This window comes from Anolis sagrei, chromosome 2, assembly GCF_037176765.1.
Source record: "Anolis sagrei isolate rAnoSag1 chromosome 2, rAnoSag1.mat, whole genome shotgun sequence".
NCBI classification, from domain to species: domain Eukaryota; kingdom Metazoa; phylum Chordata; class Lepidosauria; order Squamata; family Dactyloidae; genus Anolis; species Anolis sagrei.
The window spans coordinates 249886950-249904455 of record NC_090022.1 but is presented as its reverse complement, the minus strand read 5'-3'; the positions used below and the strand labels follow the sequence as shown (position 1 = coordinate 249904455).

Sequence of the window (17506 nt, the reverse complement as noted above, 5' to 3'; positions counted from 1 at the left end):
CAGAAAAAATGAAATGCAAAGATACAGAATGGGTGACGCCTGGCTCGAGAGCAGTACGTGTGAAAAAGATCTTGGAGTCCTCGTGGACAACAAGTTAAACATGAGCCAACAATGTGATGTGGCGGCAAAAAACGCCAATGGGATTTTGGCCTGCATCAATAGGAGCATAGTGTCTAGATCTAAGGAAGTAATGCTACCCCTCTATTCTGCTTTGGTTAGACCACATCTGGAATATTGTGTCCAATTCTGGGCACCACAATTCAAGAGAGATATTGACAAGCTGGAATGTGTCCAGAGAAGGGCGACTAAAATGATCAAGGGTCTGGAGAACAAGCCCTATGAGGAGCGGCTTAGGGAACTGGGCATGTTTAGCCTGAAGAAGAGAAGGCTGAGAGGAGATATGATAGCCATGTACAAATCTGTGAGAGGAAGCCACAGGGAGGAGGGAGCAAGCTTGTTTTCTGCTTCCTTGGAGACTAGAACGCGGAACAATGGCTTCAAACTACAAGAGAGGAGATTCCATCTGAACATTAGGAAGAACTTCCTGACTGTGAGAGCCATTCAGCAGTGGAACTCTCTGCCCCGGAGTGTGGTGGAGGCTCCTTCTTTGGAAGCTTTTAAGCAGAGGCTGGATGGCCATTTGTCAGGGGTGATTTGAATGCAATATTCCTGCTTCTTGGCAGGGGGTTGGACTGGATGGCCCATGAGGTCTCTTCCAACTCTTTGATTCTATGATTCTATGATTCTAGAGTTAACATGGCAATTAACTCTACTTGGACTCTTGGGTGACTGTGTGTGGACCAACATAGACCTCTTTCATTGATTTGGCAAGATAAATGTACAAGTCTTTCATAGTGTGTAAGATCTATTATATAACTTGTTAAATTAGAATAGTAATCCCTGAATAAGATGAAAAATGAGCAAACTATTTTGTAGAGGTGACATAAAGACTCCAACAAATGAAGTGACAGAGAAAGAAAAAGCACTGGAGAAAATCTGTTATCTTTATCCCCACCGCTTGATATAGTGGTGATTCTGAAATCAAATCTTACCTGATGAACAGGATGCACAGCTTTCTCCATTGCCTCTAGCCATCTATGGGGAAATAAACAGATACAATAAGCACATTTGGCAAGAAAAAATACACTATAGTAAGCACTCTATACTTTAGGACATATATGACAAGTACTAATGGCCTGCATAACAAAATATTTGGTAGCAGATCTGGTCCACAAAGTAAGGCAGTTACCCACTAACCCACTGCATTCAAGTGAGGTGGAAGATGCTGGTCTACTGCAAGTGTTGAAATATGCCTCTGATGCAAATCTAGTTAATTCAGATGCCAATCTAATTAATTCAGATACATGTAATGGGAATGGAGACCAAGGCCACAGGGATCCTGGTATTATTTTTAAGGGCAGGTCAACACCAGTAGACATATTTATTATTTTTTACTAATTGTAGGGATAGAATAAATTCATATCTCAGCAGTGTTGTGGTATGTCTCCTGCATTTGTGGAGGATGTGTACTTGGACTTAACACAGTTAGATAAAATCATGGGTAACAGCAAACCCTACTGAATCAATGATCTCTGGTGAAAGCATATCATGAAGCCATGCTGAAGGATCAGAAAGTGCCTAGAGAGGACATATCTCTATAATTTGCTAGGTGCTCCAAGTGACTTTATGGTCAACATCTGAGAGCAGCATACCATAAAATCATGCTGGAAGGCATGAGGGTATATGTTTTGTCTGGTATGGGTAAATGAAACCATGGTACCAGTCACACAATACATGGGCTGTACTAGATTCCAACATCCTTAAATATGAATACTTTTACTAGCACAATATGTATATAGAAGGACTCTCCATGTATTCAGTGTAGCTCAGTCCTAAGTAAGCAAGTCTAATGTAGATAGAAGGCAGTCTGGCTTTTTTTTTTTTTTTTGGGGGGGGGGGTTATCAACAAAGGCTTCCTTAATGTTTCCAAGCACTTAACCATTTAACACAGATCTAATTCATAATGTTAGATGACGCTCAACTACATATTATTCTGGGGGACTTGGCTCACACTAGTCTGGTCTTGAAGCACCTGATTTCAGATTTTATCTAGGGCTAGATTCAAAGTGAAGTTAGTATCTTGCAAAACAGGTACTAATATCCTCTACAACATTTCTAATAAAAGCATGAAGAAATACTTTGCAAGGTCACACATTTTTTCCTGCTTTTGAAGGATAGACATACACAGCCATATGTTAAATTATGAGTGCCTGGAGGGAGGCACAGTTGACTCTGAGTGCATTAATGTTGTTCTGGTTGTTTTCTCTCTGTGTGTTTCTAAATGAACCTTGATTTAAAGTAACTCTTCCGATTAACATACAAAGAGAAAAACTGCATATATACAGAATGTATTGGAAATGCATGCACTGGAGTCCTAGAATGAAGCATGCCTCTGGGTATGAGCGGATGGGAAAGAAGAGCAAGGGAGCCTGGGTTGTGTCCTACTTCTGGCCTTCCCAGAGGCATTGGCTGGTTGTTCTGGGAAAGAGGATGCTGAACTAGAGCAGCTTTTGCTTTGTTGCAGCATGACTCTTCTTATATTAAAGAAAAAAAAAAACCCAACTCCAAGAGGGAACAAATGGAGAAAAAATGCTTATATGGAAAGATTTTTGAAAAAAAAAAGAAAAGAAACTTCAGTATCATATTCAACATCAATACTAGAGATATGAAGCACCAGAGTGATATTTATACAACTGACCTTAATATACAATATATACATTCCAACCTTTTTTAAAGGAAAAGATGAAATGAATTTCAGAGGATTATGTACCTCTTCATCTCTTGGTTTGATGTGGCACAGAAATAGAAAGTCCTGTTTCCTGTTTGAGGAACACACTTAAATACAAAAGGTTTGCCAAGGCTGCTATCCATGCCAATTTCAGCCCCTTCTAACTTGGTTACTTCTAAGGGTCTGCTCTTTCCTTCATCCTGCAACAAAGAAAAAGCCATTGGAGAAAACTATTGAAGAAAAATCAGGGGACAGAGACTGGCAATGAAAACTATTTAAAAATAATCTTGCACTTTTATTACAATTACAGAAACAAAGGCTGCAAACTTACAGAGAACAGAAGTTCGGAATCAACTTCCACAGTACTGCAATGATGTGAGAACAGTACTGGTTACTCATGGTACATCTACACTGTAGGATTAATGCAGTTTGAAACTACTTTAACTGCCATGGCTCAATGCTATGGAATTCCGGGATTTATAGTTTGACGAGGCACCAAAACTCTTTGGCAGAAAGCTGGAGACCTTGTAAAATCATAATTCCACATTATTGAGCCATGGCAGTTAAAATGGTGTCAAATCGCATTAATTCTATGGTGCATATGCACCCTGAAGCAGGCAGTAGAAGTCTTATGCTACTTTATATTGGTTCCTGCTCCTTTCTGAAAAATTCATAGTTCTGCTTTTCTTTTAGCACAGCCGGGATGGAGGAGGCCCAGACTGAATCCATGGTTCTTCTGATTCTTTGGCCAAATTCCCCCACCCCTGCCATTGCCACCACTATGGTATCTGCAGGCTTTACAACAGATGGTGGGAGAATGAGCTGATAATAAAATTATACAGTGATTCAGAGATGAGACATTATCATGCCTGCCATCCAAAGACTAAGTGAAACTTGGGGGCTTGTTTGACAAAGTTGGTTTGGTTTTATGATTGACAGCCAGCTGCTAAAAATGTAGGGTTGGCTGCTATGCTTCCATTTGAAATAATAACATTGGCAGTGATGCATCACAAAAAGAAAATATATTGCAATGAGAAATTAACCCTGTAGATACAGTGTTCCCTCCAGCCTTTTGTGTAGTAATTTCAGAGAGTGTTATGGAAAAACCCGCATACAGCATTCCAATCAAACACTAGTGAATTGGAACCCTACCCACTATATTTCTTTTCTTTCTTTCTTTCTTTTTTTTTTTTTTTTGGTTCTATTTGCCTTCTCTGGAACAAATTCTTACATAGAGCTTGCCTACAATTATCCAACTGTAACCTTTCAAATGTGATTTTCTCCCCTAATGGTTACTTTGGTATATATCTTTTAAGTACACATGCAAAGGTTTGAGTAAAGAGATAATGCTCTGTTAGTAATTTCAAAGCATTTCTGTGCGGAAGTTATTAATACTTTGCATGTTTTAAATTGTATATATATATGGTGGTTAGCTACAGTAACACTGGAGCGGCCTATTTCAAAGAAAACCTCTGTCAGTGTTACCATGGAGACCAAGTCAAGCTGGCAGCAGTTGGAGAAGTGGGAGGAGCCAAGGGGAGAGAGTGGAGCAACGGACAGTTTGTGTCAGTTGGGAGTTGGTTAGTGTTCTGGGAAGCAGTGAGATTGTATAGGGAGCAGTGAGAGAGTGAAAGGAAGGGTGAAGTAAAATAGTGAGGCTTTGGGAAGCCTGAATAAGCAGTCTGGAGGTTTCTCAGTCTAAAAAGGCTGTAAGGAGAAACATAGCCAGTTTCTTTAGTTAGGTTAAGGCTAAAGAATAAGCTTGTTGAGTTATTTGATCAAGGACAGATCAAATGGGAGAGATATACCTGTATTGAAACATTGTTTAATAAAAAGAACTTCACCTCAGGAAGAGTAAACGATACAGTGTAACCTGGAAGAGTAAACGATACTGTGTAACCTGGAAGAGTGGAAAGCATTTCAAACCAAGTATCCTTCCAAGTTCAATAAGAAAGTTTACAACTTGCAACCATATGCTGTTTACTAAATAAACTGGTTATCTTAAGTTGAAACAGTCTCATCTCCATCAATACTGCGTCTGATGTGTCATACCCCACATTAAAACCTCATACCTCGCATTGGTGGCAGAATGTAAAGAAATATACAATAAATCACCCTCCGCTCCCCTACTTCCTTGCAATTTCCCTCAAAATATTTTTATAAACACACATTTTCTTTACTAGGTAAACCAACAACCAAGATAAAACTACACAGCAACTTCAAACTAAACATATTAAACTAAACTTGAATGGACATATCTTAAATAAACAATAAATAGGGTAGACAAGTGACTTCTAACTTTCTGGCTACTGGTTGTAGGGAGTAGTATTTCATACTTCCTTGACCATTTACTGCTAAATATGCCTCTACATATTATTTGATTCTACTGTTCTTCAAATTCTAAAAATATTTTCCACTAAATAATCCCTTAAACCTTCACTGGATTTCTCAGCGAAATACTATTAAATTATTCTCATGTCCTGTACTAATTTAGAAAAATATTATGACACAGACGGGGTGAGAGAATAATGTAGCAGGTGAGTGTCAAAATGTTATATAAATCAAGAAGTAATTTGCATGCATTTCCATGTTGCATAGGAGTTTCCCCCAATATTGTTGGGAAATCAGAATAAAATGCTTTTTCCACTTTTTGCTCAGCTAGGCTTAACTGTAGTTGTTGCTCAGCTTATACATAAACATAAGTTTCCACGGTTAGCTCTTTTAAGACAATTGTCATTTCAGCAAAGTAAAGCTCTTACTTCTTCTAAAGAGCGTTTGTGAAAATATGAAATCCTTGTTTACATCAAGACAACAAGATGATGAGTTTTGCTAGGTAGATGCATGGTGTTTTTTTTTTCTCTTGCTCAGTTTCTAGAGAAACACAACTTTCAATATTCCAGCAATGCTCATTTTTCTCCATAAGAAAACTGAAAAGTGGTGTCTTCTAATTACGGAAGCAGAAATCTAAAGCAATCATAAGAATAACTATTAAAAGTTGAGAAACAAGAGGGGAAGCTGCAGCTCTGTGGAAGAGCATATGCTTTGCATGCAAAAGGCTGGAGGTTCAATTGGTAGTGTCTCCATGTGGTTATTGGGGGAAAAACCTTCCTACCATTGTTGGTCACAATGGAAACAATGAGTTGGCCATATGCAATCTGTAGGTCATATGGAACCCTATTTTGGATACCCTTACTTGCCACTAGAAAAACAGATGAACAAACAACCATGGCAAGGGTATTAAAATCTACTTGAATCCCTCCAGAAAGCTCAATTCTCTTCTAAAGCAACCATACATGACCCAAAGTTTTGAATAAATTCGGTTCCAGGTATTTCCATGCTGCCTGCCACATTATCACAGGGTGTCTGCACCCTACACCACCGGACAAATTTCACTGCTTAGCTGGCATTGCACCATCTGACATCTACCGGGAAGTAGCAGTCAATAGTGAAAGGACCAAGGCAGTGACATCTCCTGTTCGGATATCAGCCAGCATGCCAACGCCTTAAATCAAGAAATAGTTTCCTAAGATGTATGGAGACACTCACAAGAACAACTCAGCAGGCGAGAGTCCAAAACTGGCAGGCTAAAACCCGGAACCTCAATCCATGGCTAATACCAAATTAGAGACTCCTTCATGGGTACACAGAATACTGGAGGCTTGGAAGGTGCTGAACAGACTCTACTCTGGCACCACTAGATACAGAGCCAACCTTAAGAAATGGGGCCACAAAGTGGAGTCCACAACATGCGAGTGTGGAGAAGAGCAAACCACAGACCACCTATTACAATGCAGTCTGAGCCCTGCCACATGCACAACGGAGGACCTTCTTATAGCAAAACCAGAGGCCCTCCAAGTGGCCAGCTTCTGGTCAAAGGACATTTAATAGAATGCCAAGTTTTCAGACTTTGAAAACTTGGCATTCAAACAGTTATAATGTATCTTTTTAAAATACATTATAACTGCACCCTTGGTTTGGTCCTGATACAATAAATAAATAAATAAATAAATAGTGATCACACTCACAGACTACTAAACACTCTTTGGAATCAATAAACAATGCACCATTAACAGCTCATCACAACAATGTTCTAAAAGCCTGAAAGAATAGCAAGGCTTTCATTTGCCAGTGGAAGAGAGAGTGAGGAGGGCACCTTCCTAGCCAAGTTCTTTTCCATCTGTCTGGGGCTCATATGCTTTATTAAATGAGTTCAATCCAACAGCAGCATTGTCCAAGTGGAAAAACACCTTCCTTTGTGCCAGGCACATTGAATCTGGTATTTAGGTCCTACATTTGTCTTTGTTATTGTTGTAATTGTTATGTGCTTTTCTGACTCATTGCAACCCTATCATGGGGTTTCGTGGGAGTAGGGGGGAAGGTGAGAGTAACTCATTGAAGGTCAGTGGGCATCTATGGCAGAGTGGAGAATCAAACTCTGGTCTCTACAGTCATAGTCCTATGCCACTGCACTGGCTATCATGCTCCATTTTTGTGGGTTAGCTGGAACATGTTCTTAAATCTATGGTTCATAGTGCCCATGAGCTCCCAATCCAAAAGCACATTTGTTGGGTGGGCACATATCCTGACGCATGGCACACAAAGAAAGGAGAGGAGCTTTAGAGTATGTATGATATATGCATCCTTTTGCTACTGCTTGGCGGCCACTCCCTACCGCAGCAAATGCAGTTTGTGATTTCCATTAGTAAAGAAAATTAATCACTTCAGAGGAACACAAAGAGCAGCCAGGAATGAGTCATGGCACCTTGAAGGATAACAGATTTATCGTGGCATAAGCTTTTGTGGATGAGAACCCAGATAGAAGGTTAGTGTTTAATTAGCAAACACATTCAGTCACAATGGGCATCAGAGATGCTCTGCAAATGAAATCAGATTGTATGCTGGTTATAAAGAATGGGGTGACTCTGCCTGTGCTGGATAAAGCTCTCTGTCAGAATAAAAAGCAAATTCTCATTGTACCTCTAGGAGGAATAGCTTGGACCTAAATCTATTTATAGTTAAGCCTTTTATATAAAGCACTTAGATTTAGCAATGAATACATAGGCTTGAAAAAAGAGGGCCCTGAATGTTCTGTCACTGAACAAGACAATGTGAAAAGTCTAAACCCTGAGAGAATATCTATCTATTTATCTATCTATCTGTAAGAAATTGTTTATTTAAAACATTTCCTGCCTTTTTACATGCCTTGTGCATGTCTGTCTTTCTGTGCATATGTAATGGGTCTGTATGTCTGATAACTTGTTAGTGAATTACACAGACTAAGTCTTGGAATCTCATCTTTTGGTTGTTAAACCAAGTCAAAACCCTCCGCCTCCTTTACACAAATTTCCCTGTACACCCATTTTTTGCATGCTTCCTGCCCCCAACATGGCCAGTGGAGTGTGGGGGACAGCAGAGTAATGTCTGATTATGTTCTACAGCCAGATCCACAATTATGGTATCATCTTGTAGGCTCTCCAAAGCCCCCCATGAAATTCCTGGATGAAGTTTGCACTGTTATGCAGGGACATAGCCTGATGCTACTGAGACACGGCCCATCTCCCATCAGCTTCTCCTGGCAGGGTTTACTATGGCCCCTTCCACACAGCTGAATAAAATCCCACATTTTCTGCTTCAAACTAAAATATATGGCAGTGTGGACTCAGATAACCCAGTACAAATAAGATATTGTGGGATTTTCAGACTTGATATTCCGGGTTATATGGCTGTATGGAAGGGCCCTAGGAAAGAAGATAGGAAACATGGATTAGTTCTACTTGTGGAATTTTTACATGTTATCACCACGTTGAAAGACCTTATCTGGGGGATAACATGAGAAGAGAAAGAGATAAAATAACAAAAGTTGTTGCTTTATTATAGAGTCAGTGAATTCACCATCATTTTTGCTCTATAGTTTGCTAGATTTCCCAACACTTTGGCATATTTTCCCTCTGACCTTCTTGGCTGTGCAGCTATATATCTTGTTGACTTAAATCAGGGCCAGAATTTCTGGCCCTCCTGGTTTTTTGGAGGATGGGGTGTGGGGGACCCAGAAACATCTGGAGGACCCAGAAGTTCCTCACCTTGATGTGGACTATTGCTACCCAAACAGAAGACTTAATTTTCTTATGAGCACACTGGCTGCTAGGACTGTGCAAAATTATTCTTAGTCCTTGAAAGTTGGATCACATTTGTTAAATTCATACTTACAACTCAATATCTGATATATGGGTGTCTTTAAATTAATGGCCTCTCACCATTAGGAGAGGGAAGCAGCAGGGAGAAAGCAGAATTTGCTGGGAAAGAAGGCACAGAATTCTGGGAAATGTAGTTTGGCAAGTTGAGGAGTCCTATGCCAGAGAATTTAAAAGGCCCTGCCCTAAATTACATTTCCCAGAATTCTGCTCAGCATCAGAAAGCCCCAATCAGGATAGGGGGGAGATTTGTCCCTCTATAGCAGCAGCCAGCTAGAGTTCCAATAAATGGTTGAATCTGCAAAGAAGAGGACTGACTGATACTTCTAGTAAGTCAATCTCTTTGCTGGGCTGGGAAGAAATCCCTTAATGGAAATTCTTTTGGTTATTATGGAGACATTAAATAAAACAGCAGTTGTGGCCTTTAAAAAAAATGTTTGTCAAAACTTTAAAGAATTCCTTAATATCACTAGATGTATGAATATTTGTCGGGGGTGCTTTGAATGCAATTCTGTCAAGGCTGCTTTGAATGCAATTTTCCATCTGTCGAGGGTGCTTGGAATGCAATTTTCCTACTTCTTGGAAGGGGGTTGGACTGAATGGCCCATGAGATCTCTTCCAACTGTATGAGTCTATGATTTCTGAAAGTTGGCAGGAATGATTCCCTGTTATCTTGTGTCATTGTATAGAAAATTCAAGGAGATAGTTCTTGTAGTTTTCTTTTTTATAAATATTTTTTTTATAAAACCTTTGAAATTTCCCCAAAAATCTGTGGATAAGTGAAATGTTCTAAAATATGATAGGCCAACAGTGGGAAATGTGTTCTACCATTGTAGCAAATTTCACCCCAATAGCTGTAAAAATGAGGGAGAAAGGAGCTCCAGAAGTTTCCCCACTTGTACAATTATTATAATGAAAAAGGAATGAAATTTAGTTACTCTTGTTATAGTAACAAATTTTTCACTAATGATAGTTTAGAAACACTTTAGAAATAAAACATTTGCACCCCCTAATTTTTTAAGGAGTTTGCTTCTCTACCCAATGAGAGATGGTGGTGCTTCTCAACTCTGATGAGACCCATCATGAGGTTTGTGGGGCAGCCCAAGCACAATTCTCAATTTCATTTCTCCAGGAAAGTGATCAGTACTGTCAAAGATGACAGTGTGTAGACAATCTGATTATGTTGAATGCACTATTCTCAGCTTCTGATCTGATTGCTTGTTGACAGTGTCTCCTTGTGGTGCAGCAGATGGAATAAATGGCATCATGCAGTTTTGACTGCTTGTTGACAACTTCTTCAGGTAAAGCAGTCACCTTGATAATGGGGCAAGTGATGTGTATGCGTATGAGAGAAGTCTGCATCTCTACCTGTACTTTATGCTTGCTAGATTTGAGATGTGTGTGTAGGTGTCATATGATTTACAGAAGAATGGACTGAGAAATAAGGAAGGACTATGTTATTCCTAATAACAGAACCCAATTCCTTCTGGCAATAATCGGGGTAAGCCATCTATTAATATTTTATTAGCCTAGAGTCTGTTGACCTATGTTGTCTCAGTGACCCAATGGCATGCTGATGAAGCTCATGCTCTTCATCTTGTTTTCCAGAGTTGTCATTTCCTACTTCATTGGACAAGCTCTTTGCCCTCAGGCTTCCTAGAGGCATCGGCTGACATGTATACTTATTTTAAAAAATAATGTACCTTTGGGATGCTGTCTCTGGCAGCTACTTTACAGTTCTGAGCCAGAGTGACAATTTCTACTCCTTTCTCATATGAAATCTGAATAGAATATAAGGCTCAATTGCCTGAAATTCATGGGGTCACCATAAGTCAACTGTTAACACGAACATGCACAAACAAAAATGCAGGCTTAAAAAAAAGCAGCATTTGCCAAAGTGAACACCTGTTTGAATATCTAGTTGAATATCAGTGCCTTTCCTATGAGCTCCCATGGCACAATGGGTTAAACCAGCAGTACTGCTGACCGAAAGGTCAGCGGTTCAAATTCAGGGAGTGGGGTGAGTTCCCATCTATAAGCTCCAGCTTCCCATGTGGGGACATGAGGGAAGCCTCCCACAGGTCGGTAAAACATCTGGGCATCCCCTGGGCAACGTCCTTGCGGATGGCCAATTCTCTCACATCAGAAGTGACTTGCAGTTTCTCAAGTTGCTCCCAACACACACAAAAAAGTGCCTTTACTGTCTTACCCATGTGAATTTGTGTCGCTGTCTTCCCGTCAAGGTCCTAGCAGTCCTGTTTTGGGGCTAGAAAAGTGGAAAGCAAGTGTAGGCCATCTGTTTTTCCTGTACCACAGTGGTCCCCATCTTTTGATCTTCCAGGTATTTGGAACCTCAACTCTCAGAAGCCATCACCAGCTTACTCAACTTTCAAGTGATTCTGAAAGTTGAAATCCCTGCAGACCAAAGACTGGGAGACACTGCTGTAGAGCATCCTTCATTTTGCCCAGAAGGCCAGGATTAGGATCTCTGTTGGGATTTATATACCTGCATTTAACTTTTCAAAAGCCATTAATGCAATTAGGAGTAGAGAGCCTGTATGGTGTAGTGATTTTAGTGCTGGACTAGGATTATAAGAGACCAGCGTTCAAATCCCTGCTTAGCTATAGAAATCTGCTGGGTGATTTTGGACAAGTCATAGTCACTTTGCCTAAGAGGGAGGCAACAGGAAACCTTCTCTAAATGAAAATTGTATGCGATGGTCAAGTCAGAGTAGTTTTAAAGGCATACAACAAAAACAGCAACAACAATTAGCAATTGGGCAATGCCATTTTTGTGTCATTTGGAGACTTTAGCTCCTAGTATTCAATTAGAAAAATGATTCTTTATAGATCTGATAAAAGTCAGCAGTAATCTATGAAGGAGTGAAATGTGCAACACACACACAAATTAAGAAACAGACCTATTCGGGATGTCTCTTAAAATTGGATTTCATTACCTCCCCATCATAACCATCCTTATCCTGGGGCAGTAGACGGCTAAATGCATGAAATTTCCCCAGCCCTATTCTGATGACAATGACAATCTCATTTTGGAACACACAGTACATTGCCACTATTTTGAAATATATTCTTGATCAAAGTCTACCACCTGCTGGACATAGTTAAAATTACCACTGGTTCTTCAAAGGACGAAGAAAAAGATAACATGCCTGAGAAAGCATGTGGCCAAATGGAGAGCTACTTTTTCCATAACAAGAGTGTATGTAAGATAAATTCTAACAAAAATATAATACAGAGGAACTTTTTAACTTGGTGCAACAAATAATGGCACTTTCAGAAGTAACCTTTAAAGGTAAGCTTTAGAAACAAGAATTTCTTTCCACATTTTATGCTATCCTTTTATTCTAGACCTCACTACCTCTGAGGATGCTTGCCATAGATGCAGGCGAAACGTCAGGAGAAATGCCTCTAGAACATGGCCCTATAGCCCGAAAAAACCTACAAGAACCTAGTTATCTTTTTATTAATCCTATGTGCTTTTCTAAACAATTGAGATTAATATACAAAGAACAAGTAATCACTTTGAAATAGTATAACAAGCAGCAACAACAAAGCTTTACAAGTAATGTTTTAGGGTTCTGGCAAGATGATACTCATGCTATGCAGGAGAAGTGTGTCCTGGATTATACTGCTCTGTCACTAGAATCATAGAATAATACAATTGGAAGAGACCTTGTGGCCATCCAATGCAATCTCCTGCCAAGAAACAAGAAAATCGCATTCAAAGCACCCCCGACTAAGATCAATGAGTAGTGAAGAGCAACGGACCAGCGTTCAAGTCAAGTTTTCACTTCTCAATTAATAAGAATGATTTTTTTCCTCTAAGACATGAACTACAAAAAAAAAAAAAAAGATATATAGGAGTCCAAAATGGTTTTTGGTAAAATTATGATTCAAAATGATATCATTTAGCATGAAAGGTGTGTATCTATGCCTTCTTCTGGTTACTTTTTATAGAAATGCTTAATAAGAATAAAAAAATCAAGATTGTTCATCTTTATGAGATGGTAAATAATGCTGTCTCATAAATAAATGCTGATATTGTAATTTGAATGTTAAAGTAGGATTTTAAGAGATAAGAGTTTGAATCTTCACTCAGCCATGGAAACCCACTTGGTAATTGATCTTGAGCAAGTCAGTTCAAAACAAGGAAATGGCAAATTTCTGAACAATCTTGCCAGGAAAACTTGGTTATGGAATCATTTTAGGGGTGCCATAAATTGGAAATGACTCGAAGGCACATATCAACAACAGATAATAACATAAGGCAATGTCTATACCCAAGACATTTAGGTATGATTTGAATTCAGAATGAAATAGTGTCTTAATATTGTCAAATGGTGTGGACAAGTTTCAAAAGTTGAGATATATAAACAGTCTCTGCCATTAGATCCTGAAGAACATATCAGCCTTACAAATGTCAGTGACTGATACTGAGACTTCTGTGTGCAATGCCATCCTCTAGATCCCATTATCTCTTTTGCAACAAATCACCACATGCAATTTCACCAAAAGCTGGGATAAAAATGCAATGTTTATGCAGATAATAAATATTTCAAACACAGATTGAATGCCTATTAAAGCTGCATGTATGTGTTTCTGAGACCATTAGATGGCTGAAACTATAAAGGACATATTTGCTTGTTGTGCAATGTTCTGAACACTCTGTCTACTTTGAAAGTATCTCTATACATGAAATGTGAAAGTTATATGTAAATATGAAGTCCTGGGATCCACCACATTATAAACAAGACATATATGCATGGGTCTTACCTTTTTGTGTTTATAGTAGTAAAGGCAACCATCGTGTTTTAGCACAAACCATCTTTTCCTCCAGCCCTTCAGGAAACCCGACTGCGTCCGTTTATGCAGATATCCACGACATGTTGGACGAGGGGTATTGGGGCAACGGCTGATATCAGAGCCAACCAACAAGGTCAGGATATCTGGACCTGAAAAATGTTGTTAGAATATCATATAATATATGTCAAATTAAAGACAATTCTACAAAGCCAAGAAGATCGACTTATAAGGTATAAACAATAAAATGGGAGAGGCATATGAAGTTTCTCCTCTTTGATCTTGAGGAAATATTCCAACATCTTAGAATCCAGAGTGAATTGATTGCCTAAGACAACTCTAGTAAAATTTATGTACACAGATGTCATACAACTCTATTACGCCTTTCCACTGTAATCTAAGGAAGCCTCCCAGATCCTGGACCAGTGCCTGGCAGCTGTGATGGACTGGATGAGGGCTAACAAGCGGAAACTTACTCCAAATAAGACAGGTTCTCCTGGTCAGTTGCAAGGATGATTAGGGTATTATTTATTTATTTACAGTATTTATATTCCACCCTTATCACCCCGTAGGGGACTCAGGGCAGATTATAATGCACATATACATGGCAAACATTCAATGCCATTTAGACATCTATATAAATAAAAATGTAATGTTCGTTTGTGGGATTAACAGAACTCAGAAACCACTGGACAAATTGACACCAAATTTGAACACAAGACACCAACTAAAGCAATCTATGTCCTTCACTCAAAAAAAAACAAAAAAAATTAACCGGAGAGAACTTAAACCCCCCACAAAGCTAAATGACTATACAGAGCATGCGTTAAAAGAACACCCTCCCCCACCCTTCCCTCCTGCATGAGGGGAAAAAAATCAACAGCTGAGAGAGAGGTAGCTTGAGAGAGGAGGGAAAGGTGGCTGGTATATCCCTCTTGCTACCCCCTGCCTCTCTCTTCCCAAAGCATTTAGAGAGAGGGAGGGAAGGAAGGAAGGAGGGAGGGAGAGAGAGGACACTCTCCTCCAGATCCATTCCCCTCCAATTCCTTCCCTTCCCTTCCTTTCCCACTCTCGGCAGCATGGAGGTGCCTCCACTGCGAACTCACACGGGAGGGATTCTGTGTGTGTGTGTGTGTGCTCACCCATACTGAGTTATAGGAAGTAATTCTGGGAAATGAAGTCCAATATTCAAAGAAAAGACAAAAAGGCACGCTCTGTGAATTAGAAACGGCTGTCCAGGAAGGCACAATCAAAACACTCGTGAAAGATGGCCATCCATTTTCACTTTATAGCAACCCTGGGCTATAATATATCTACAATAATAATGTCTATATATCCATCATAATAATATCTATAAGTCTATAATATGTCTATGATATCTATATGTCTATAACAATCATATCTATAATAATATCTGTACATCTGCAATAATAATGTCTATATGCCTATAATAATTTCTATAGGTCTGTAATAATATCCATATGTCTATAATTGTATCTGTCAATATCTATACATCTATAATAATACCTATATGCCTATAATATCTATGTCTATAATAATAATAATAATAATAATAATAATAATACCTATATACACGTATAATAATATGTATACATCTATTATTATTATAATAATAGCTATATAATATCTATAATAATAATAATAATAATATCTATATGCCTATAATAATATCTATAGGTCTGTAATAATATCCACACACCCACTCTTTTTCCAATATTGTATTGGCTTCTGGCCATAAAAGAATTGCTGAGTAGGAACAGATAATAAGCTCTGGAGGTGAAAAGAAGATAGTTGGACATGATTTAAAAAATGACATAGCTGTTAAGCTTGGGAAAGGGGGTAATCTGGGAATTTGAGGTAGATACATGTGATGTCTGTAGAGGAGAGAGATCAAATACAGTGAGATAATGAGAATGAAGAAAGAGCTCTTTCAATTTTTGGAAGAGACAGGAAAAGAAAAACATGCAATCAGGTTGCAGAGTCATCATGCACAGAACCTTAGTGTGCAAACAAGAATGAAACTCACTTCTTCCTGGGCATTGACTATGAAGTCAAGGGAGCCCATACTGTTTTACTAAGTTACCTATTATCTTTCCCTATGTTCATATGACTTTTTACACACTTGTCAAAAGCATTTTCCAGCAAATGCATTGTATAGGATCAGTGCTTCCTCCCATAAATACCTCACACATTGCAAGAAAGTGAGAAATACAGTTTGTGTATTTGTGCCTGTATGTGTGTGAATGAAAGAGAGAGAGAGAGAGCGAGAGAGAGAAGAATTGGAGGAAGCCTCCTCAGGGGATATTGTATGGGGTAGTAGACCTACTTCCCTGTAGGAATACTTGCTTTCCCCCATCACTTCTGTCATTGTGGCCAACTGAAGTTCTCCATATATTTTGTAGCTCATAACTCCCACCAGCCATAACTAACATAGTCAATAGTGGTGGAGTCCAAAAGCAAATTTGTCCAGAGTCATTAATGTGTGGCATACAAGCAAAATTTGAAAACAGAATTTGCTAAGATTGCAGAAATGACATCTAAAATGTGACGAATTTTCTTATTCATTCTTATGTTGGCATCCATTTTAATAAAAGACCAGATGAAGGAAGCTGGAGACAAAGGGCAAAAGAGGAAAGAAGTGTAATTTATTATTTATTTATTTATTTACCATATTTATATACTGCCATTATTCACCCCTGAGGCGACTCAGGGCAGTTTATAAGAAACTGGGACATTTGAAAAGTAGTTGAAAAAGTAGGTGGACAGACGATTAATCTGTACTGTCCTTGCCAAATCTGGACAGTTAGAAAAGAAGAGAGTATTCTCAGATGATATCCAAAGACATTTCCTTTGGAAATTGGATAAGTTATGAATTTGGTATGTGCCAATATATATTTGTTAAAATCTGTTTATTTATCAAACCTTCCAAACTTTGTGTCATATCATGGAAAAGTTCAGGACTTCAATAAGTTATTTACATGCATTTAAGAAAACAGTTGGATTTTAGATCTGTGCCAGGGAAAAGTTTCCGAATTTCAGTTTCTCCTTCCCCATCAAGTAATATGTTGCCTGGATCTATAAGATGTTGGCCTTCAATACTCAGACAGACTAATATATTTATTTATTGAGCCAGTTATGGATTTGTCTCTTGAGGAAATACTAGGCATAAATAGAAGATTGATGTCTTGGAGGCTATTGTTGGGACCCATCTGTCTTTGAGGCTTGTCTCCCCTAAAGCAATATTGCTAAATGTGCTCTTTCTCTCTGACATTTTAGCTGGCACACAGAGAAAATGAGGGTCTTTTATCTAACCCAATCATTTTTGTTGGTCCACTGTCGCCTTATTGCTCCATCAGTCTCCACATATCCAAAGTACCTTACTCTTATTATCAAAGTCAGCTTCTCTAATGCAGTGAAGTGGTAATGTTCATAGGCAGGCTCACTTTCTAAAGCTAAAAAAGATTAAATTTGTGACATGTTCAGCTTCTCTCACCACAGAAATTCCATTTGGTTTCTCTGAGCTCTCTTTAATTTGCTCCTCTTCTCTTGAAATCACAAAGAAGTACTCACAAAAAAAAAACAACAACAAACTTGATGAGCTACCAGTAATAATTTATTTTGTACAGCACACCAAAAAACGTTATTATGCGTCTTCAGCTATATTCTTTCATTGATTGAAAGAACA

The 17506-nt window shown here is 38.8% G+C and overlaps 1 protein-coding gene across 7 annotated transcripts in view; it reads right to left on the bottom strand.

The window, feature by feature from the left end:
- LOC132767182 (uncharacterized) overlaps positions 1-17506 on the bottom strand; it is a 63873-nt gene that overhangs the window by 7460 nt on the left and 38907 nt on the right. For 6 of the 7 annotated variants that reach the window (XM_060761867.2, XM_067464501.1, XM_060761868.2 and 3 more), the window contains 3 exons: positions 13774-13952; positions 2831-2988; positions 1053-1095 (listed from right to left, as the gene is read on the bottom strand). In XM_060761867.2, coding sequence (XP_060617850.2) covers positions 1053-1095; positions 2831-2988; positions 13774-13952 — 380 coding nt within the window. Of the gene's footprint in view, positions 1-1052; positions 1096-2830; positions 2989-4596; positions 4662-13773; positions 13953-17506 lie in introns of those variants that run through there. The other variant, XM_067464503.1, reaches the window with a different exon arrangement.